Below are 17207 nucleotides of genomic sequence, written 5' to 3' on the forward strand. Positions count from 1 at the left end.
GGGCCTTCCAGATGAAGTTCACCCTGGTATCTGGTATGTTTACTCACGTTTGGATATGTGCTCAATGTGTTTGGTCAGATGGGCAGAGTTTGTCTAGTAGATCCAGATACTCTCAGTATCAGTGTCAGTCCATTAGTATTAGCCTGTTATGTAGTTTGTTAACTGCTTGCTTGATTATTTCAGGCAAGCACGGAGAGTCCGCAACCATCCCAGTCAGTTTCTTCTAAAACTTTTCACTGGGCTGTTTTAATGTTTACTCTTTTTGTCTTTATGCTACAAGTAAAGATAGTCAAAAAGTATTGTTTGATCTAAAATAATCACAGATTTCTTCCTAGGCACATGACAAGACCTCTTGGGAGTGTATCAAAATAGAAACATAAGAAAGGAGGACTCACATTACTGTTTTCTAAATAAGTATTCCACTATCACTAACAGAATCATGCAGCCAAAACACAGCTTTCCTCTCAACCACAGTGAGGCAGGAGTTAAACGTAACACTCTCTCTACCCCTGTCCTGCCACCAGAGATACCATCATGGCAACAGAAACCACCACAAGCCCTGAGCTCCTCCTCGATGTCTCTGCCCATGTTTCTTTCTATCCAAGTAAACAAGCTGCAACAGCCGACCATGCAACTGTCGCTGTTGGACCCACTGACAGGCCAGCCTAAAGGTACAAGCAGCCAATGACAGGCTCTGCTACAAGCCAAGAACCAAGACCTTACTGACACCACAGAGCACAAACTCAGCTTAAAGCCATAGTTGAACAATATTATCTTTGTAAACAAACTGTTGTATTTTCAATCACAAATTACAGCACCGCACAACCACTAATAGAGGTGGGGAAACGTTTTGATTCTTGTTCACTTTACGATAAACACCCTAGCTTTGACACAAAAAGAGAGAATGTAATGTAATCTATTCCTTCTATGGAACCAACGGTTATGATCTTAAAATCCAAAATGAAACCTTGCTGTAGGGAGTGTAATCACTGCACAATTCCAACTTTCAGTGAGCCTAAGGCTCCTAAAGATCCATAGTCCAATCTAAAGCTAAACCCAAACAATTATCACCAGCAGCCTTCTGCTCAGGTCTGGCTCTGCCGGGCAACCCCTCAGCATCACACACAGATTAAAGCATTAATCCTGTTAGCTGATCTTACTGATGCTAATGGAAACAAACATACACAATCACGAGACACGCACCAGCGCTCACCAACACACATGCACGTATTTGCACACACGTAAACAACCAGGCTCTCCTCTCAAACCAAAACATGACTGGATTTGGTGGTGAATAATAAATGAGAAAGGACACTGACCGTGACTGGGGCTGAGAGCCATGTTGCCTGAATTCAAGGCTTCATCAAAACGAGTGAATATCGTCTGTAACCTGCAGAGAGAAGAGAAGAAGAGGAAAGGTTATAACCACACACAACACACACACACACACACACACACAAGCTAATTGAAATCACTAAAATACAAATCTATAAGAATATGATGCACCAAATTTGACTGAATATAGACTACAAAAGTCAATCATCTTCACTTTGCACTTGCAGGTGGATACACACCCCAGCCCAGAGCTCAGTGAAGGTGCGGTGAATCCCAGGTGAACGTATTAACAGCAGCAACAACATGTGGAGAGCCTGCCTGTCTGCCTGTCTGCCTGCCTTTTGGTGGGTGTGTCTATTATGCCAGCCATACTCATGAAGCTGCAGCAGAAACATGACAAGAGTCTTTCTGACAACCTCCTCAGCATCAAACACACACAAACACACCACACAAACACAACCCATAATCTGTTCTTATATTACATTTCAAGAGCAATAATAACACAGAACAATAATGTCTCATAATTTAAGGACAAATCAAGATCCAAATAAATGCACAAATAAAAAGCCTCCATCGTTCTGAGCGATGTTGATACACATTGACATAAACACAATAGACACAATGACCTACATTGTCCAGTGACATGCCCTAATGTGTCCTTCCCATAACGCTTTCCATGGATGTGAGCACATAAGAATAAAGGAATACACACCTTGCTCTCTCTGTTTCTCTCCCTGTCTTTTGGTGTCACGGTGCAGGTCCACAAACACCCGACAGCTCAGAAGCTCCTGATAACTGACGATCTGTGTTGCAACGGGCTGCTCAGCCGTGCTGCGTTTTCAAGTTGCTCCCTTCCCTTCATTAGCATTTTTAATTCACGGATTTGCTTCAGAAGAGACCAAGCCTACAGCCTTCTGCACTCCTTAGCCTCAGCAATTCCCAGTGGGTTGATTAATAGGTTGCTGCGCAACGTTGCATTAGCTCCCATGCTAGTGACACACTCTGATCCTCGGCTCCCCTCAGCTCTTTGTATCCAACATGGTGCATTGGCTCTGAGAGGTAGTGAGGGAGAGGGGAGGGGGAGAGAGGGGTGTGTGTGTGTGAGAGAGCGAGTTGCAACAGCGATGGACCAGAGCATGCTATGGGCATGCGACAAAGCACCACCTACTGTCTCACATACGAACTGTGCTGAGCTCACACACCTACTGAGAAATCTCCACAGTGACGCAAAGAGTTAAATCTCAGGCAGGGTCTTTGTGTGCATGTGTGTGAGAGAGACAAGTGGGCCAGTTTGTGTCACAGCCAGCAAAGAGATTCAGTTACCCTTTACATAACCTCCCTCTCATAGCCAGACGCACACATACACACTCGTCAGAGGAGGGGGGAGGGGCTGTACAGCCAGTGGCAGACAGAACGCAAGGCTGCTCCTCCCCCCCTCTTCCTCTCGCCTTCTCACCTCACTTGTCCATGTCCTCTTATTCCTCTTTCTTTTTTAATCCTAATTCTCTTTTCTGAATTCAGGGATCCCCCTCTTGATACTGCTGCACCTTCTACATCGAGCTCTGAAGCTGTGTTGGATACCGATGGACTGTGACTGAAGAATGGTAGCACACAAATCAGGTAGCTCAGTTGCCTTTCTGACAATAAATGTGTTTAAACAACATGTGAACTGAATGTTGATTAAACCTGCATTTGAACTGCTGACAGGCGACTGTTGTTAAGCTTAAATAACAACACGGCAATAAGAATGTCATCTGTAGCAGAAACACAAGCAAAGACATTCCGGTGGAGTTTGACCCCCAGTCAACAGAGAACACCGACCTGGGTCACACAGCCAGGTCACATGATTCACACTGACCCATTGAGGGTGACTGTCAGAGCTGATGTAACCTGTGCCACTGACGGTCGGAAAGGGTGAGTCAGTTTCAATGCAGCTGATTGTGCTGAAAACTGACCAAAAATAATAAACTAAATATGGTTTTGGTACCTCTAACTGTTGAGTAATAACAGTCATCATTCAGTTGTCGCAGTTTAGAAACTCAATATTTAAAAAAAGCTCTCCTGACCTGCATGAAAATGTAATACTACTCATTAGTCCCAGCCTGCAGGCCTACTTTCAATATTTTACCTTTCACATAAATAAATAAAAGATAATTTGTGTGATTTACTACTACTGGCTTGGATACTGTGTCTGGCTTTTTGTAATTGAAGAGGAGAAGAAGGAAAAGCTACTTTTAGACATACACTGACCTCTGGATATATTCCTGTGATTTTTCCAGAGGGGCTGTATGTGAGAAACAAAATGTACTAGTAAGCTGCTCTGGACATTTTCCAGAACTTATCCTGCCAGTCCTCCAGTGAAATATCTTCAAAATGTACGAGTGAGCTCATTTGAGATTACAGCAGGAAAATTCAGAGAGAGCGAGTGGATTTTTTCGGGCAATCTCCTGCTGGAAGACAAGCGCAAACTCCTGAAAACGTCCAGATCCAATTTTCTTAAAATGGTCTGTCTGGCTAGAGAAAGAGAGGGACTAGTTTTAATAGACTATGATTCAAAATACCCCTTTAAATGTCAATAAAAGTGCAGGTTTCATAAGTTGCATTCCAGACATGTGAAGGAATGATGCATACGAATCCCAGTCCTTTGTTTTCCAAGGCAGGAAAAAGATAAGTCTCTCTCAACTCATCTGTCTTGTCTCACAGAGTAAAGAACAGCAAGAACATAACCATTAAAGGCAGGAGTCGTCCACCTCTCATTATTCCTCCATATTATTTTTCCCACCACTCCCCTTCTCTGTCACAACGTCCCTTTCTCAACATTATCGGATGCTAGCTCTACAGATTTGATATGTGATCTTGTCAGGGAGACCTTGGCTGTGGCTCTGCATTCACCCGCCAACCATATTCTAATGAGAACACACTATGACCTCCACCTCGCCTTCATAGCAGTGATCCAATGTCATCAGTGAGTACACTGATAAAACTGGCGTGACATATTTGTGCTTCTCACGATACAAAAGGTTGGAATGAAAAAGCATTGGTCTAGATCTAATTCACAGCATCGGTCAGACCTCTGCATGCACCTTGAAGCCCACACACACACACACTGGTCTATATTAATCTTGCATACACAGACAGCATGTTTACACTGGAGACAGACAGGCTTAATATGAGCAACACATGACACACTGTCACGGCCAGCATTCACAGACGCAAGACTCATACTCAGCAGTCAGCGTTGGGCTGCTGGGATCTCACACATGGGAGAAACAGGGAGAAGAGTGGGGGGGGGGGGGGGGGGTCACTGTCCACATAGAATAACCCCTAAACTGGGCACAAGTAACCAGGACGATACCACTCAATGGACCTCTTCAGATGACGTGAACACACACACACGCTCTCTCCACATTTTCTCCAACTCCAACTGTGTTACTCCACCCAACGCCTTTGTGCCCCCCCCCCCACAGTCAGTCAGCATTGTGCTCTGGATGAAAGTGCCTCTGTGTGTGTGAAGGGCAGAGTGGTGCATGGCGTGGCCTGGGACAGACTCAGTGCCAAGGCCAGAGGACCCACAGACCCTCTACACAATTTAACTCCTGCTTGATGGAGTACGCACACACAAACAAACACAAACACACAACCACCATCCGCACTGACACAGACGGAGATGATCAGCAACTCACCGTGCAGCAGGCAGGCCTCTCTTTCCTACGTCTGCTCGGACCTTCTCTCCAACGTGACGATACACATCCACCAATGTTGTTATTGAGGCCTCACGCACCTGCAGACACCAAACATTAACAAATTTAAAAGTCTTCTACTTACACAAATACATTTCAGGCCTGCTCAAACACAGTGTGCACAAAGGCATCTATGTCTTGTTAAAATGTGTTAGTCAGTAAGATTATTAAGTATTTTCCATAATAACTCCATAAAGATTACAGTTTCTCCACTGTCTGGGATGAGAGGGATTAGAGACGGCGAATATAAACACATACAAAAAATAAACCCTTAAGGCCTCGTACCCATCCCCCTAATGGGAGACGTCTGATTTGCTAGTTATGCTGTGGGCACTGGTGATTGGGTGGTGGGATGATGTTAAAGGGATTCTCCGCAACTGAGGGTGGGTGGGGCCTGTGTCAATGTTGATTGGCTGGGAAGGTATGTAGGTAGATAATCATTGGGTAGACGATAGGAGCAGATTTCGGCTTTGGGGTGCAACTCAGGTTAAACAAACCTCTCTGTATCCCTCTCTCACTCACACACACTCAGAGCTAGAAGCGTTGTGTGTCTGCTTTATCGGCCGGGTGCTCATGATTCAGCAGTGAAGCTGTGTGGGGGGACGACAAAGCCCATCTCCCCACTAATAACAGTAATAATCACAGAGCTGCTTTAAGATGCTTGCCACCACACTGTGGGCGATGAGAACTAAACCACATCATAGCTACAGACTGGTACACTGAAGCCACAATAGAATCACACACATTTACACAATAACACATTTTGATCATCGTCGTCATATCCTATTTTGAACGGCTTTGCCTCTTACCTGTGGGTTCTGGTCTCCAGTCAGAGAGCAGAGATGAGGAACTAATTTACTGAGGCTCAGCTGCTGAGGTCCATGCCTGAAACAGAGAGAAACCAGAGGAAAAAGAAAATCACAACATTGGAAGATACGAAAAAGGTTTGATCCCTTTCTACAATCAGGGAGCAGCTTAGCATTTAGCACATCAGTGTCACTTTCCACAAGTAAAAGATGACAGAAGTCACACTGTGACTCCAAGAGCCCAGATCTGCTGACTGCAGTAACTATAAGGTGGAAAATACAGTCGACTAGAACCTGCACAGGCTTAAACTGCTGAGGTCCAAGGTGCAGCAAGGGAACAAGCATATGTTCAGTCTTATGCCTATAGGTGTATTTGTTTAATGACACTTTAAGCTCGCACAATCCATGCTAAGTATGGCAGCAGCGTCTCTACAATCCCAGACAATGTGGGCTTCTACAAGAGCAGAAATCCTCTTATCAACTAATGGGAGGGAATGAGTTCAAGCGGATTCCTTTAGAAACGAAGGGAAGACAACAAAAAAAAAGTATATAGAGCACAATGAAGTTAAAGGCTGTACATGCAACCTCAAAACAATACACAAAAAGCTTGAGACTGACTTCAATTTTATATCTCGTGCATATAAACCCCTTTCTTTTATTTTCCCAGATAGCCTGCGACCTCCTGTTGCTTTTGGAAAAATATCTCCACGCAGACCATCATATTTTCTTTGGAACGTAGTAGTAAGATACGGACCCATTCCAATAATTTCTTCATGTTGTTGTAGTTCAGGCCAGGAAAAAACCCAGAGCAGATTTTAAACCTCTTCGAAAGTACCAGATGGCGACATGTATACTTGAAGACTGAAGCGTCACATGACAAAAGTGGTGGTAACATTTGTTGCACATGTGCCACACATACAGTTACGAGGATTTATCCTGGAGACGGAGATTGTGTGTTTCTTGAACAAGCACAAGTAGCAGTAGCAGCAAATGGAAAAAGAATATAGGCCTCAGTATGTAGAACAGGAAATTCAATGAGTTGGTTTAAACCCGCTATGATTAATATATGTGTCGTTTTTTTAAGAGGACTAATGTATGACATTGGGCAATGAAGAGGAGGAAGTTACTCACGTGTTGAGCGTAGCACTGAGACAGAGGCAGACTCCTTCTCGACTGCGGAAGTTTTTATGTTTAAAACCAGGAAGAAGCCTTTCCCAGACGTACTGCAGAGAGGAGGACGAGAAGGATTGAGTTGGGAAAGAGAATCAGTAAGAAGGGAGGAGAAGAAGTCTCTGCCTGGAAGCTCATCAGGGGTTTGAGCAGATTATGGAGTACAGAGAGGGTCACAATCTGGGATGTGAGATGTGCAAATGGGGCGTGTGTGTGGGGGGGTAACACACAGTAGAACGGTGATGTAGATTGTGATGTTCCTCATATATCCAGAAGGGGGAGCTCAAAACACAGAGTAGCTCTCTGCTGTAGTGAGTATCTATTATTGATGTTGAGGTGGCTGTGATTTATCTGTTATCTCCATTCTGCATTTTAATCGTTCATTTTGAATATACAACAATTGAGCTGATCAAGGTTGTTGTTCACAGTTACATACATTTCATACACTGACTGTCAGGCTTAGAACTATTACAATAACTAAGGTACAAAGAATGGTTATTACTATATTTACAGAATTATCTTTGTTTGGATGTCAGAAGTTGCAAAGAGTCTTTGACTGGTAAGGATCCTGAGATTTGTATGCAAGTGTGTGGGTGTGTGTCTGTGTGTGGGTGTGTGTCTTTGCCTCACCATGGGCGAGGCGGACTGCTCCATGCAGCGAAGGATAAGAGCTTGGCTGTTATCCCTGACCTGGTCCTTCCCATCACCAAGCCTGTCCACTAGAGATGGTACAACTAAACACAGAATAAGAGAAGGAGAGAGGGAAGACGAAGGGAGGGAGACAAAGAAAGGATGGGATGGTTATGAGAGCCAATACATTAAAAACACACTTCACTGTTTACATCAAGTACAGGACAAATTCAGCCATACACAAATCTTTACCAGATTTAAAAAACAAAGAGTGGAGAAAATATAAATCACAGAGATACTCAAAGATAGACATTTATTTTCCGTACAGTCTGTCAATGTGTTAGAGGAGAAAATCACTGCAGCTAAAGTTAAGCCAACGTGGACACAAAGGCTCCGACAAATGGACCGTAACTAAAATAATGTCAAGATCATCAAATGCTTTCATGTCAGTTACACACAACTGATGCAGCAGTGAGGCCGCCGATGTAACGTAGTGACGCACACAGTAAAGAATCCACAGTGAGAGCCTCTTAATACTGGCGTTCAAATGAACAATGACTGTTTTGGCAGCTACTCAAATGTTTCAGATGGTTCCTCTCATCCAACGAGGAGTGGAGGTGCCATCACTTCAAGTGTGTTTTTGGCTTTAAATCGAAAGTATATGTACAGGTACTTTTCATCTTTTTATCAAAACGCCTGCAACTTGTGGGTGCCACAAAAACAAGGGTTGAGAAAGCTCTTCACCCGCGTATGACGCACACAGACGTCTCCTGAGGCCAATGCTAATTTCACTACCACTAGCTCCTCAAACAGTATTATTGTGGATTTGGCTGGGGGGGGGGGGGGGGAGATGCTCGGGCAGCATGAGGAGGGTGTTTGTGCGAACCAGGCATACTGTCCTAAGATCATGAACCAAGCACCATATTCACATATATTCACCCCTCAAAAAAAGAAACCACTACATTACACTTATACAGAGTTTAAATTTATATTATTGGAAATGCGTGTCAAGTAAAAACTTCTAATCAAATTACTCTTGGAGGTTATTCCTCTGTGCCATAGACTTCACATGGTCCAGGCAAAATGTCAAACTTGTAAGTGACAAGTGGCCACGTGACAGGCTTACATGGTACAGGGCTGAAGTCAGATTTTTGACCCCCCCCCCCACCCGCCTACCCACAGCCTAAAATTCGCTCGAAATTCTCACTAAAGCTTCTAAGTCATAAACGTACTATTTCGGGACAACCCAAGTAAATATAGACAAAAATACATAAATAAAAAATTCAAAGCTGAAAACAGTCCAAAACAAATTTACTCAGTAAAATCTAAAAAGTTCTATGCATAATCGTTTCGTTTATTGTTTTTGAAGATTAATGTCTAAGTAGAAATCAATGGGCCGTGAGTGATGTGGGAAAGTCCGACCCTTGTAACTACTACTACTGATAGCCTGACAAACATATCTTTGGTTTTGGTCTTTTTAAGAGATCTGCTGACGATTCCAAAATAACAGAAAGTTTCCAGCCTGATCCTTTAGCTCACAAAGTCCAGCATTTACAACATGCAGGGGTTTAAATGGCCCAGTCATAGCCAGCCGCATAAAACCCAGTTTAAACGCACAAACTGGTCTCTGTTTGAAAAGCAGATGGAGACACTAAACCTTCCGAGTTACAGAAAAAGTCTCACTCTGACATTCACGTAACACACACACACACGCACAGATTCCTAGTCTAAGGGGCTGGGAAGGGGTGTGCTAAAGTGACAGTGTGATGTCATCTGTGTCCTGCGTGTCCATACATCATTTTTCCATAACAGCTGGTTGTCTAGGCAACGAGGACAATTCCCTCAAACAAACAAAAAATTCTCACAGGGGGCATTGTTTCATACAACAACGTCATCTTCTGTAGTAAAGATGAACACACACACGCACGCGCACACACATCTTGTGTCTCATTTTGTTTGACATTTTTCTATTGGACCAATCACATCACATCATCTTATCTTCACACACTACAGTTTTGTGATATTTGTATGAATCCATTTCACTTCACATCTGGGCAAGATGGCAACCAGCGTTCAAATGCTGTGCACACATGAAAACATATTGTAATGGCAGCAACCCGAGTCAATCCTGTCCATCAATACAGTCCCTCTGTTTCAATTATCTCATCTTCCTGCCCTCCTTGTATGTGTATGTGTGGGAGGAGGGCGAGCTGGGAAAAGGAGAGCACAGGAAAGGAGAGATGGAGGGAGGGAGATTCCAGAGCCAGCGGTGGCTCAGAGAGATGTTTTTACCATCAGTCTGAAGCACACACTTCCATTACACTCACTGATACACACAGTGTGTCTGTGAGCGTGTGAGTGTGTGTGGTGGCAGACTTTGCACAGCGACAGTGTTAAAGGTCTGATCGTTCCAGAGCTGCGCTGTAGGGTTGAGTGTGTTTGACAAGAGCCAGTCTGGCTGACAAAGACAGCTGGTGACACCTTGAGTGGGCACACAGTAGGACTGGCACTGTCCTAACACACACACACACACATACACACAGAGGCCATGTAATCTGATACAACATTCAGCCTATGAGGTCATATGAATGTGAGGTGTGGTTTTGGGGTGTAATAGGGTGAGCTACAGGATGGCAGACAATTCAGAGGCTAAATACAGAGACTAAATGATGCACAATAGAGAGGGGGTGGTGCCGGGGTTTAGAGCAGCACTGCTGGTCTGTCTCAGAGGAACCGCAAAGTGGAAGTCAGAACAAAATGGAAGGGCAGCCTGAGCTATCTATACAACAATACACAAACCATCATGTGTTACGTAGTGTGGAGTGGCCAGTTTCAACAGTAATGAGTTTGATTAAGTTTGTAAAAGATATATATATATATATATTCCTGAGGTGTTATCAAATGTTACCTTATGACAGAGGAAAATAAAGAAATAGATCACACACAGTTTACGTTAAAATGTTATGCCATAAATGTACATCTTAATGCAATGTTTATTTAGTAAAATACAAGTTTCCTACTGGCATGAATCAGGAAACATAAATGATTCTATCAATGCCGATAATCAAAAAAATGTCAAGGTACGCTTTTTTCAACAATACCAGCCTGCTGCTGCAAAATGATTGCCGCCGCTACTTCCGGATCAGGGCAGACGCACATCACATGTCCAGTATCCGTGTACTGTATTACCCTGCAGCATGTGCTCCCTCCCAGCTGACATGCGCTGACTTTGCACATTAACAACAAACATCCTCACTACTCAGAAGTTACTAGGACACGTACAGTGCCTGAAGTTTACTTTGCGTTTGTTTGATTCCCTCTGTAGTTTATAAGACATGTATTTGAACACACAACTACTGCTAGCTGCCGTGCGCTTGTGTAGATCGGTGCGTGTGTGTTAGTACATTGGGTGTGCAGCCTCTTTCTTAAGCTGCTTGCAGACATGCAAAGAACTAGTTAACCCTAAGGTAGTTTAGGGTGGGGTAAGATATCTCACCTGTGGACAGGTATCCTTTGAACCGCTCTCCCAAGCGTTCCACGAATGCGCTTACGATGTCTATCCCCATCAAGGTCACCTACAAAACACAGAAAGAGACAGAGCAAAAACTAGTAGTGGGTCAGACACAAAACTAATGAGTGGACTCAGACATTTCTACCAGTTTCACTTTTTGCTTTCACATTAACCACAGTGGCAGCTGTGATGAGACGACACTTTTTCATCCACCGGACACACCAAAGTTCGGTGGAATTTGAAATCACAATCTCTTATTATACAACCCCATGATCTATAAAAGATGAACCTGAACATTCTCCGTTCATTGCTGACATTCAGCTCTCAGCTAAATAAAACCTAGTTAGTCGAACTTTGAGGTAAGATTATTATTTAATTCCATAACACAAATGCTCATAAGTATGGTGCTTGGCTGAGGTTGAACCTGTATTTGTATGATTAAGAGATGATGCTCCTTAAAACTCTAACTAAAAAGTCATATTAACTGCTAATATCATATTGTCTCGACGGTTATCTCCATGGTTGTGATACTGTTGATTATTACATTCTCTTTATACCATCTGCATGACAGTAGCTGATGGAAACATGATGATGTGACTCTAACATGAACTCACTATTTCATGTTTGTTTAAGTGACCTATCACAATCCAATTTGCCGTCTTTCTTTTCCCGCAATATCAAAAGCTATCTTCGGTCATTACAAAGAAATATTGGCTTGTGTGACACAACTTGCAGTTGGAAGGTGGACGGGATTTTTATTGTGGAGTGGTAAAGTCTAGTTTTCCACTGTGTTTCTGATTAGGATCACATCCCACACTGCGCTGTGCTCGTGGAATGCTTGTTTTGGCAACGCTGTGGTAGAACTGAACAGTCCAAAAAAGAAAAAGCCCATTAAAACCCAACTCTCCAGACTCCTCTGTCCCACTCAGAGGAGTCAGACGGCCGATTTCCCCAATATTATCGTCATTGGAAGAGAGCCAGGTAACTATGGGGGGGGGGGGGGGGGGGGTAACAGGGACGAAGTCCAAGTAATACGACAGAAAACAAAAATTCACCTGAAGCGGAAACATGAGTCGATATCAGTACCTTTAACTGACCTAATTTAGGGGGAGCAGGGGATGAAAAACTACAGGAGAAAGAAAAAACAGTACAGGAAGGAAACCGCCCTCAGGCCTCCCCTCCCCCTCCTCTACCCAGCACCCCAACTAGCTTGGCGCCCACAACCATATGGCATCTTCACATGGAGGGAGACAGGGAGGAGGAGAGATGGAAGGGACTGCGCTCGTTATCCCTCTTGGACAAGAGAACCGTGACAAAATGAGGAGACTCCTTCTAGCTCTGCAGACCATCTGCAGTTTAACATCTGGCTGAGGGGTAAGGAGGCCAAATAGGTATCACCCCCAAGTATTAATAACATCAGGCTTGTTGGGGGGAAAAATCTGAGTCTTATAAGGATAACACTGACAAACTGCTGCATCTCTAACTGTAAGTTTCAAAACATAAGGAAGGCTGAGGTATGCTGGGGGAGAGAGAAAAAACACACACTACAGGCCTGTATGAATGGTTCTTTGTGAAGACTCAGGTGGCTGTGTATGGTGGCTTAGACTGGTAAATTCGCATAACATCTACAGGGTTTACTCAGGATTCTAGAAGGGCTTAAAGTGAGAAAAACATGTTCCAGAGGCTCTGATATCGCACAGCAACATGGGGGAGAGAACACAATGTGAAAAGCTGGAGTCTAGTACTGAAGAAAATTGGACGAGGGCTGCAAGTCACAATTATTTTCATAGGGTTCATTCACATTTTGACCAATGGATTTTCATGACTTTTCAATAACTTTAAACCAAATTTCCATGACCGAACATTTCGTGAAATATCGGTTTATACACGAAAAAGTGACAAAATGTAGTATTTAAACTAAAAATGAGAATTCCAATTTCCAATAAGGCATACAGTATACCTTAAATGACACAAACCAAAGTACGCCTGCTTATATTTTTAGCGTATTTCTTTAAAAGCATATGAATTATTTAAAACTCAGTGTAAAGGAACGACATGAAACTATGAATATAACAAAGTTCGGTTTTAGAGCGCTGAAGAAGAAGTGATTTCCGGTAGTGTAGCGTTAGCCAGAGCTGGCTAAAGTGTCAGCAATTTGGCAATATGTCATGCTGTAAAACGATGACATGAACTAAATCCATGACTTCAGTTTTGAGGGGAGGCACTGGTGTTAGATGCTACAACACAAGCAGAAATAGAAGAAGAAAAACTACTTCTGTTCTGTCCTTTTGTGGCAACTCTATAGTAGACCAATAATCCATTACTTGATCATCACAAAATTTGTTTACAAAGATTTAACACCTGATTTGTTGAGGGTCTTAAGGGGCAAGGGCCTAATGGCTTAAGAGTCTGTGAATGGACGTCTATCTAAGTTCAAATCCAAACTCAAGCTGTGTTGCAAAATGTTACTCACTTTCACCTTTGTGCTCCTGCGGTGGTCGCTAAGCAGATTATTGGTTCACTGAATCCTATGTTACCAAACAATAGAAGCACATGTTGCTGTTTCTTGCAGTGCCAGAATACATCAGCCCACTTTATTACCAAAATGGCTGAGTACATTAAATTCAAAAGATTGTTTTTCCTAGCTCCTCGTACTGAGTATGCCGCCTGTTGTGAAGACACAGCAGATAACTGACATTTGACCAAACTGCGATAAACAAATGGAGATTTTATTTTATCCAATACCGCACTGATAACAAAGGATGAATACGGCCTAATTGGCTGACACAACCCAGAACTATAGTCCTCGCTGGCTGTAGCTCACCAGGTCCTGCAGCTGCTTCCCACTAAAAGCTGCAATCAGTTCTCTTTACTGGAAAATCTTTTACTATGAAGCGCCTGCAGGAAGCGTTCAGCTTGCAAGAACAAAAACAATTTCATTGTTTAAAAAGGGAAATATGAATATATTGATGGTGCAGTGCTTAACATTAACTGCTGTATTGTATCATTAAGCCTGCATCGTGATACATCAAGGTTTGCATGCACCATCTATCCTCAAGTGGGTGAGACACTCGTCTTTGTTACAATGAAATCAGTGTCTGGGCAGGAGAACCTCTCAGCTTTATCAATCCTCAATCATTGAAGCCAGTGTCCAGTCATCAAGCCCGGCTGCCCATGAAAGCAGTATGAAATATGGATTCTGATGCCTCTGTGATGTGAAAGCAAGAAGTAAATCTGCTGTTCATGGAGAACAGAAACACCACAAAAAGAGTGTAACACCAACTCATTGACAAAAACAAAACAGCAGACCCAGACAGCCAGACGAGGAGAGCTGTGTTTTACCCATTCCTAAAAGAGGAAATTGAGTGCGACAGTCTCCTTGTCTGAATATTATCTTTTTTTTCTCTGTCGTGGCTTGTATTTTCTGCTCACCTAGCCTTACCCTAATTTATCACCCCAGTTCTCCATTCTCCTCTCTAACGCCTCCTTCACTCTGTTCATCCAGACATCTCTGCATCATCTCTCCTCTTGTCCCTCTCTCTGCGCTGACGCAGCATCTTGCGTAAAGCTAACCCCTCCTTTTCGCCCGACAGGGAACCAATCAGCGTTGTGCAAACCTGCTGCGAGTAGGCCTCTGGGGGTCTCGACTCACTGGCACATCTCTGCCAGATAGACATCTGATATCAAGTTACTGTATGTGTCATCCACAAACAAGAGCAGATCTGAACAAAGGGAAATGTTAGTTTGTACCAGCTGATGATTAATTGCACAGAAGCTGACATGCAAGTCGTGATGAGCTACCCTTTCACTTTAAAGGTCTTTTATTTTGAAAGTTTAAGTCCACAATAAACATTGCGAAGTCGATGCTCTCATTAGTGAGTCTCAGTGAGGTGTGTGGTGCAGAATCTTTAATTATTCAGAATTTGGGGAGTGTCAAGAAGAAATTGAAAAAATTGAAATAGCTGTTTTGGCCAGTATCTGCACTGGATGATTTAAGACTTGATTCATCAATCAGGGATGCTGATCCATCTTCTCCTACTTCATTGTACTAAAGGAAAATCTGTTTGAGTTGAGTTAAAAAAATTATAGCATATTCTAACACTAGCTGAGAAGTATTGTCAAATCTGTTCTAAAGAATTTGTTCTAATGCAGACTGTACAATTTCCACACACTCCTGCAGGGTTCTGCACACACGGACAGACATGGTTAATCAGCTCAAACAGAGGCTGGGGAGTCAGATTTCAGAGAGCCATGGAAAGAGATTTCAGACTGCTGACTTTCTGGATCAGTGTAATATCTTGAGGAAAATGTCTTATTCCAGCATTTCTGAAATATGGTGCAGACAAGGGTACCACACAGGCAGACAAACACGAGCAGAGACGCACAAATACGAAACAGAGGATAATGGACAAGAAAACTAAAACTAGGGAGACTGAGCGTGTTTGTATGTGTTATGAAAAGAGATAGAGAGAGACCGAGAGGATGGAGAGAAAGCATAGGTCATAACAATGAGTCGTGTAACCCCTCCCCCATCCTGTCTTCCAGTAGTCTACAGTCCTGACAATGGGTGTACTGACACACACACACCCACCCACATACACTCACACACCCACATACACTCTAACTGAAAGACACACACACACACCACAAAAACCCCAACAAACCATAGGAATGACCTTATCTGTCACTAAGATCCAATTTGAAAGATGTCTGCCTCTTATTGTACAGGAATAGACAACAAGATTTCCCAGATTAAACTAAAGCATTTTGTAAATTTGGTGAGAAGATTCTTTGATTTCTTCTTACTTGGTGTGATGAAAGTGGCCACTAGTTTAAATAGCCGTGTTTAATGGGAGATCAGACCCCTAAGTAAACCACAGCTCGTTTTAAACACATCATTTGTACTAAGGTTCTACGCATTGAAACCAAAATGGGAAAGTAGCACGTCTATCAGACCCCATCTTCCCGATCAGTGGGTAAACTTGTGGAGAATGATTCATGACAAGGCCGAGGGGATGAGAGTGTAGAACCCCAACAGGACGACGGGCATAGACCTCTCACCTTGAAATTGCTGGAGTTCACCCATCCCGCCAGCTCGTCCATGGTCTTATCCAACCGGGATTTGTCCTGCTCCACGTCCGAGGAGCGCTGTGGGTCGCTCAGGTATTCGATGAGGTCCTGACCGACCTGCAACCTGCGGGTGACGTCTTTCTGCAGTACCTGCTGGTAATAGTACTCCATGTTGTCATGATCCTCCATTGGGCACTCGGGGCCGAGGGGGCCAGCCACTGGAGCCGGGGCCGCAGACAGGAGACAGTGGTCGGTGGGTCGTTGTGTGAAGGACCGAACAATGAGTGGAGTTCAAGTCCCGTGGATGAGCAGAGGTGATGAGCGGGGAGGTCAGCAACGTGAAGCCCTTTATAAAAACTGATTCGTTTAACACCAACCAAAACAAAAGCTAAACTTTGTAGGACTCATACCTAGCGCGATGCCTCCTAAGCAAAACAAAGTTAGCTTTCACGGTTAGCTTCAAACTCCCACAAAGTAAAAAAAAAAGCGGTAAATGTGACGGACACCGGCAGCTCCCCTCAATATGTCCGCATCAAAACAAGCTAGCAGCGATGGTTGGCTATCTGTGATGCTAACAAAAATAGCAACTTGCTAGTTAGCACAGCGCCCCAAACAAGGGCAGACCGCCTCTCATCAGCTAGCTCCGCCGGCTAACGGTAGATATCCACAGGCCTGGCGCCGGGTTCCTCTCCGCCCCTCTATTCCATAACCACGGGCTGGTAAAGTCTGCCGAGCCGCAGCTGTCGACTCCTTCAGCGGTAAACTCGCACAAAAACTTTTACGAGAAGGACGCAGCTCCAGTCCTGTGGTGACTGGTTTCTCCTTAATCCAGGAGTAATGAGGGCAGAAGGCGGTGAGCGGTGCGCGCTGCCGGGGACTGCGGTTCACTAGGGAGCGCAGCCGATCACCGATCAGACCGATGGGTCTTCGGGCTCCGCACAGACA

At 43.8% G+C, this 17207-nt stretch overlaps 1 protein-coding gene across 7 annotated transcripts in view; it reads right to left on the minus strand.

Moving 5' to 3' along the window:
* Positions 1 to 17176, minus strand: part of clasp2 (cytoplasmic linker associated protein 2) — a 48474-nt gene extending 31298 nt beyond the window's left edge. For 6 of the 7 annotated variants that reach the window (XM_053446662.1, XM_053446660.1, XM_053446659.1 and 3 more), the window contains exons 1-7: positions 16254 to 17176; positions 11178 to 11256; positions 7682 to 7785; positions 7013 to 7104; positions 5885 to 5960; positions 5019 to 5116; positions 1320 to 1390 (exon numbers count right to left, since the gene is read on the minus strand). In XM_053446662.1, coding sequence (XP_053302637.1) covers positions 1320 to 1390; positions 5019 to 5116; positions 5885 to 5960; positions 7013 to 7104; positions 7682 to 7785; positions 11178 to 11256; positions 16254 to 16451 — 718 coding nt within the window. In that variant the 5' untranslated portion in view covers positions 16452 to 17176. The remainder of the gene's footprint in view (positions 1 to 1319; positions 1391 to 5018; positions 5117 to 5884; positions 5961 to 7012; positions 7105 to 7681; positions 7786 to 11177; positions 11257 to 16253) is intronic. The other variant, XM_053446661.1, reaches the window with a different exon arrangement.
* Between the last annotated feature and the right edge of the window lie 31 nt (positions 17177 to 17207).

This window comes from Pleuronectes platessa, chromosome 18, assembly GCF_947347685.1.
Source record: "Pleuronectes platessa chromosome 18, fPlePla1.1, whole genome shotgun sequence".
NCBI classification, from domain to species: Eukaryota; Metazoa; Chordata; class Actinopteri; order Pleuronectiformes; family Pleuronectidae; genus Pleuronectes; species Pleuronectes platessa.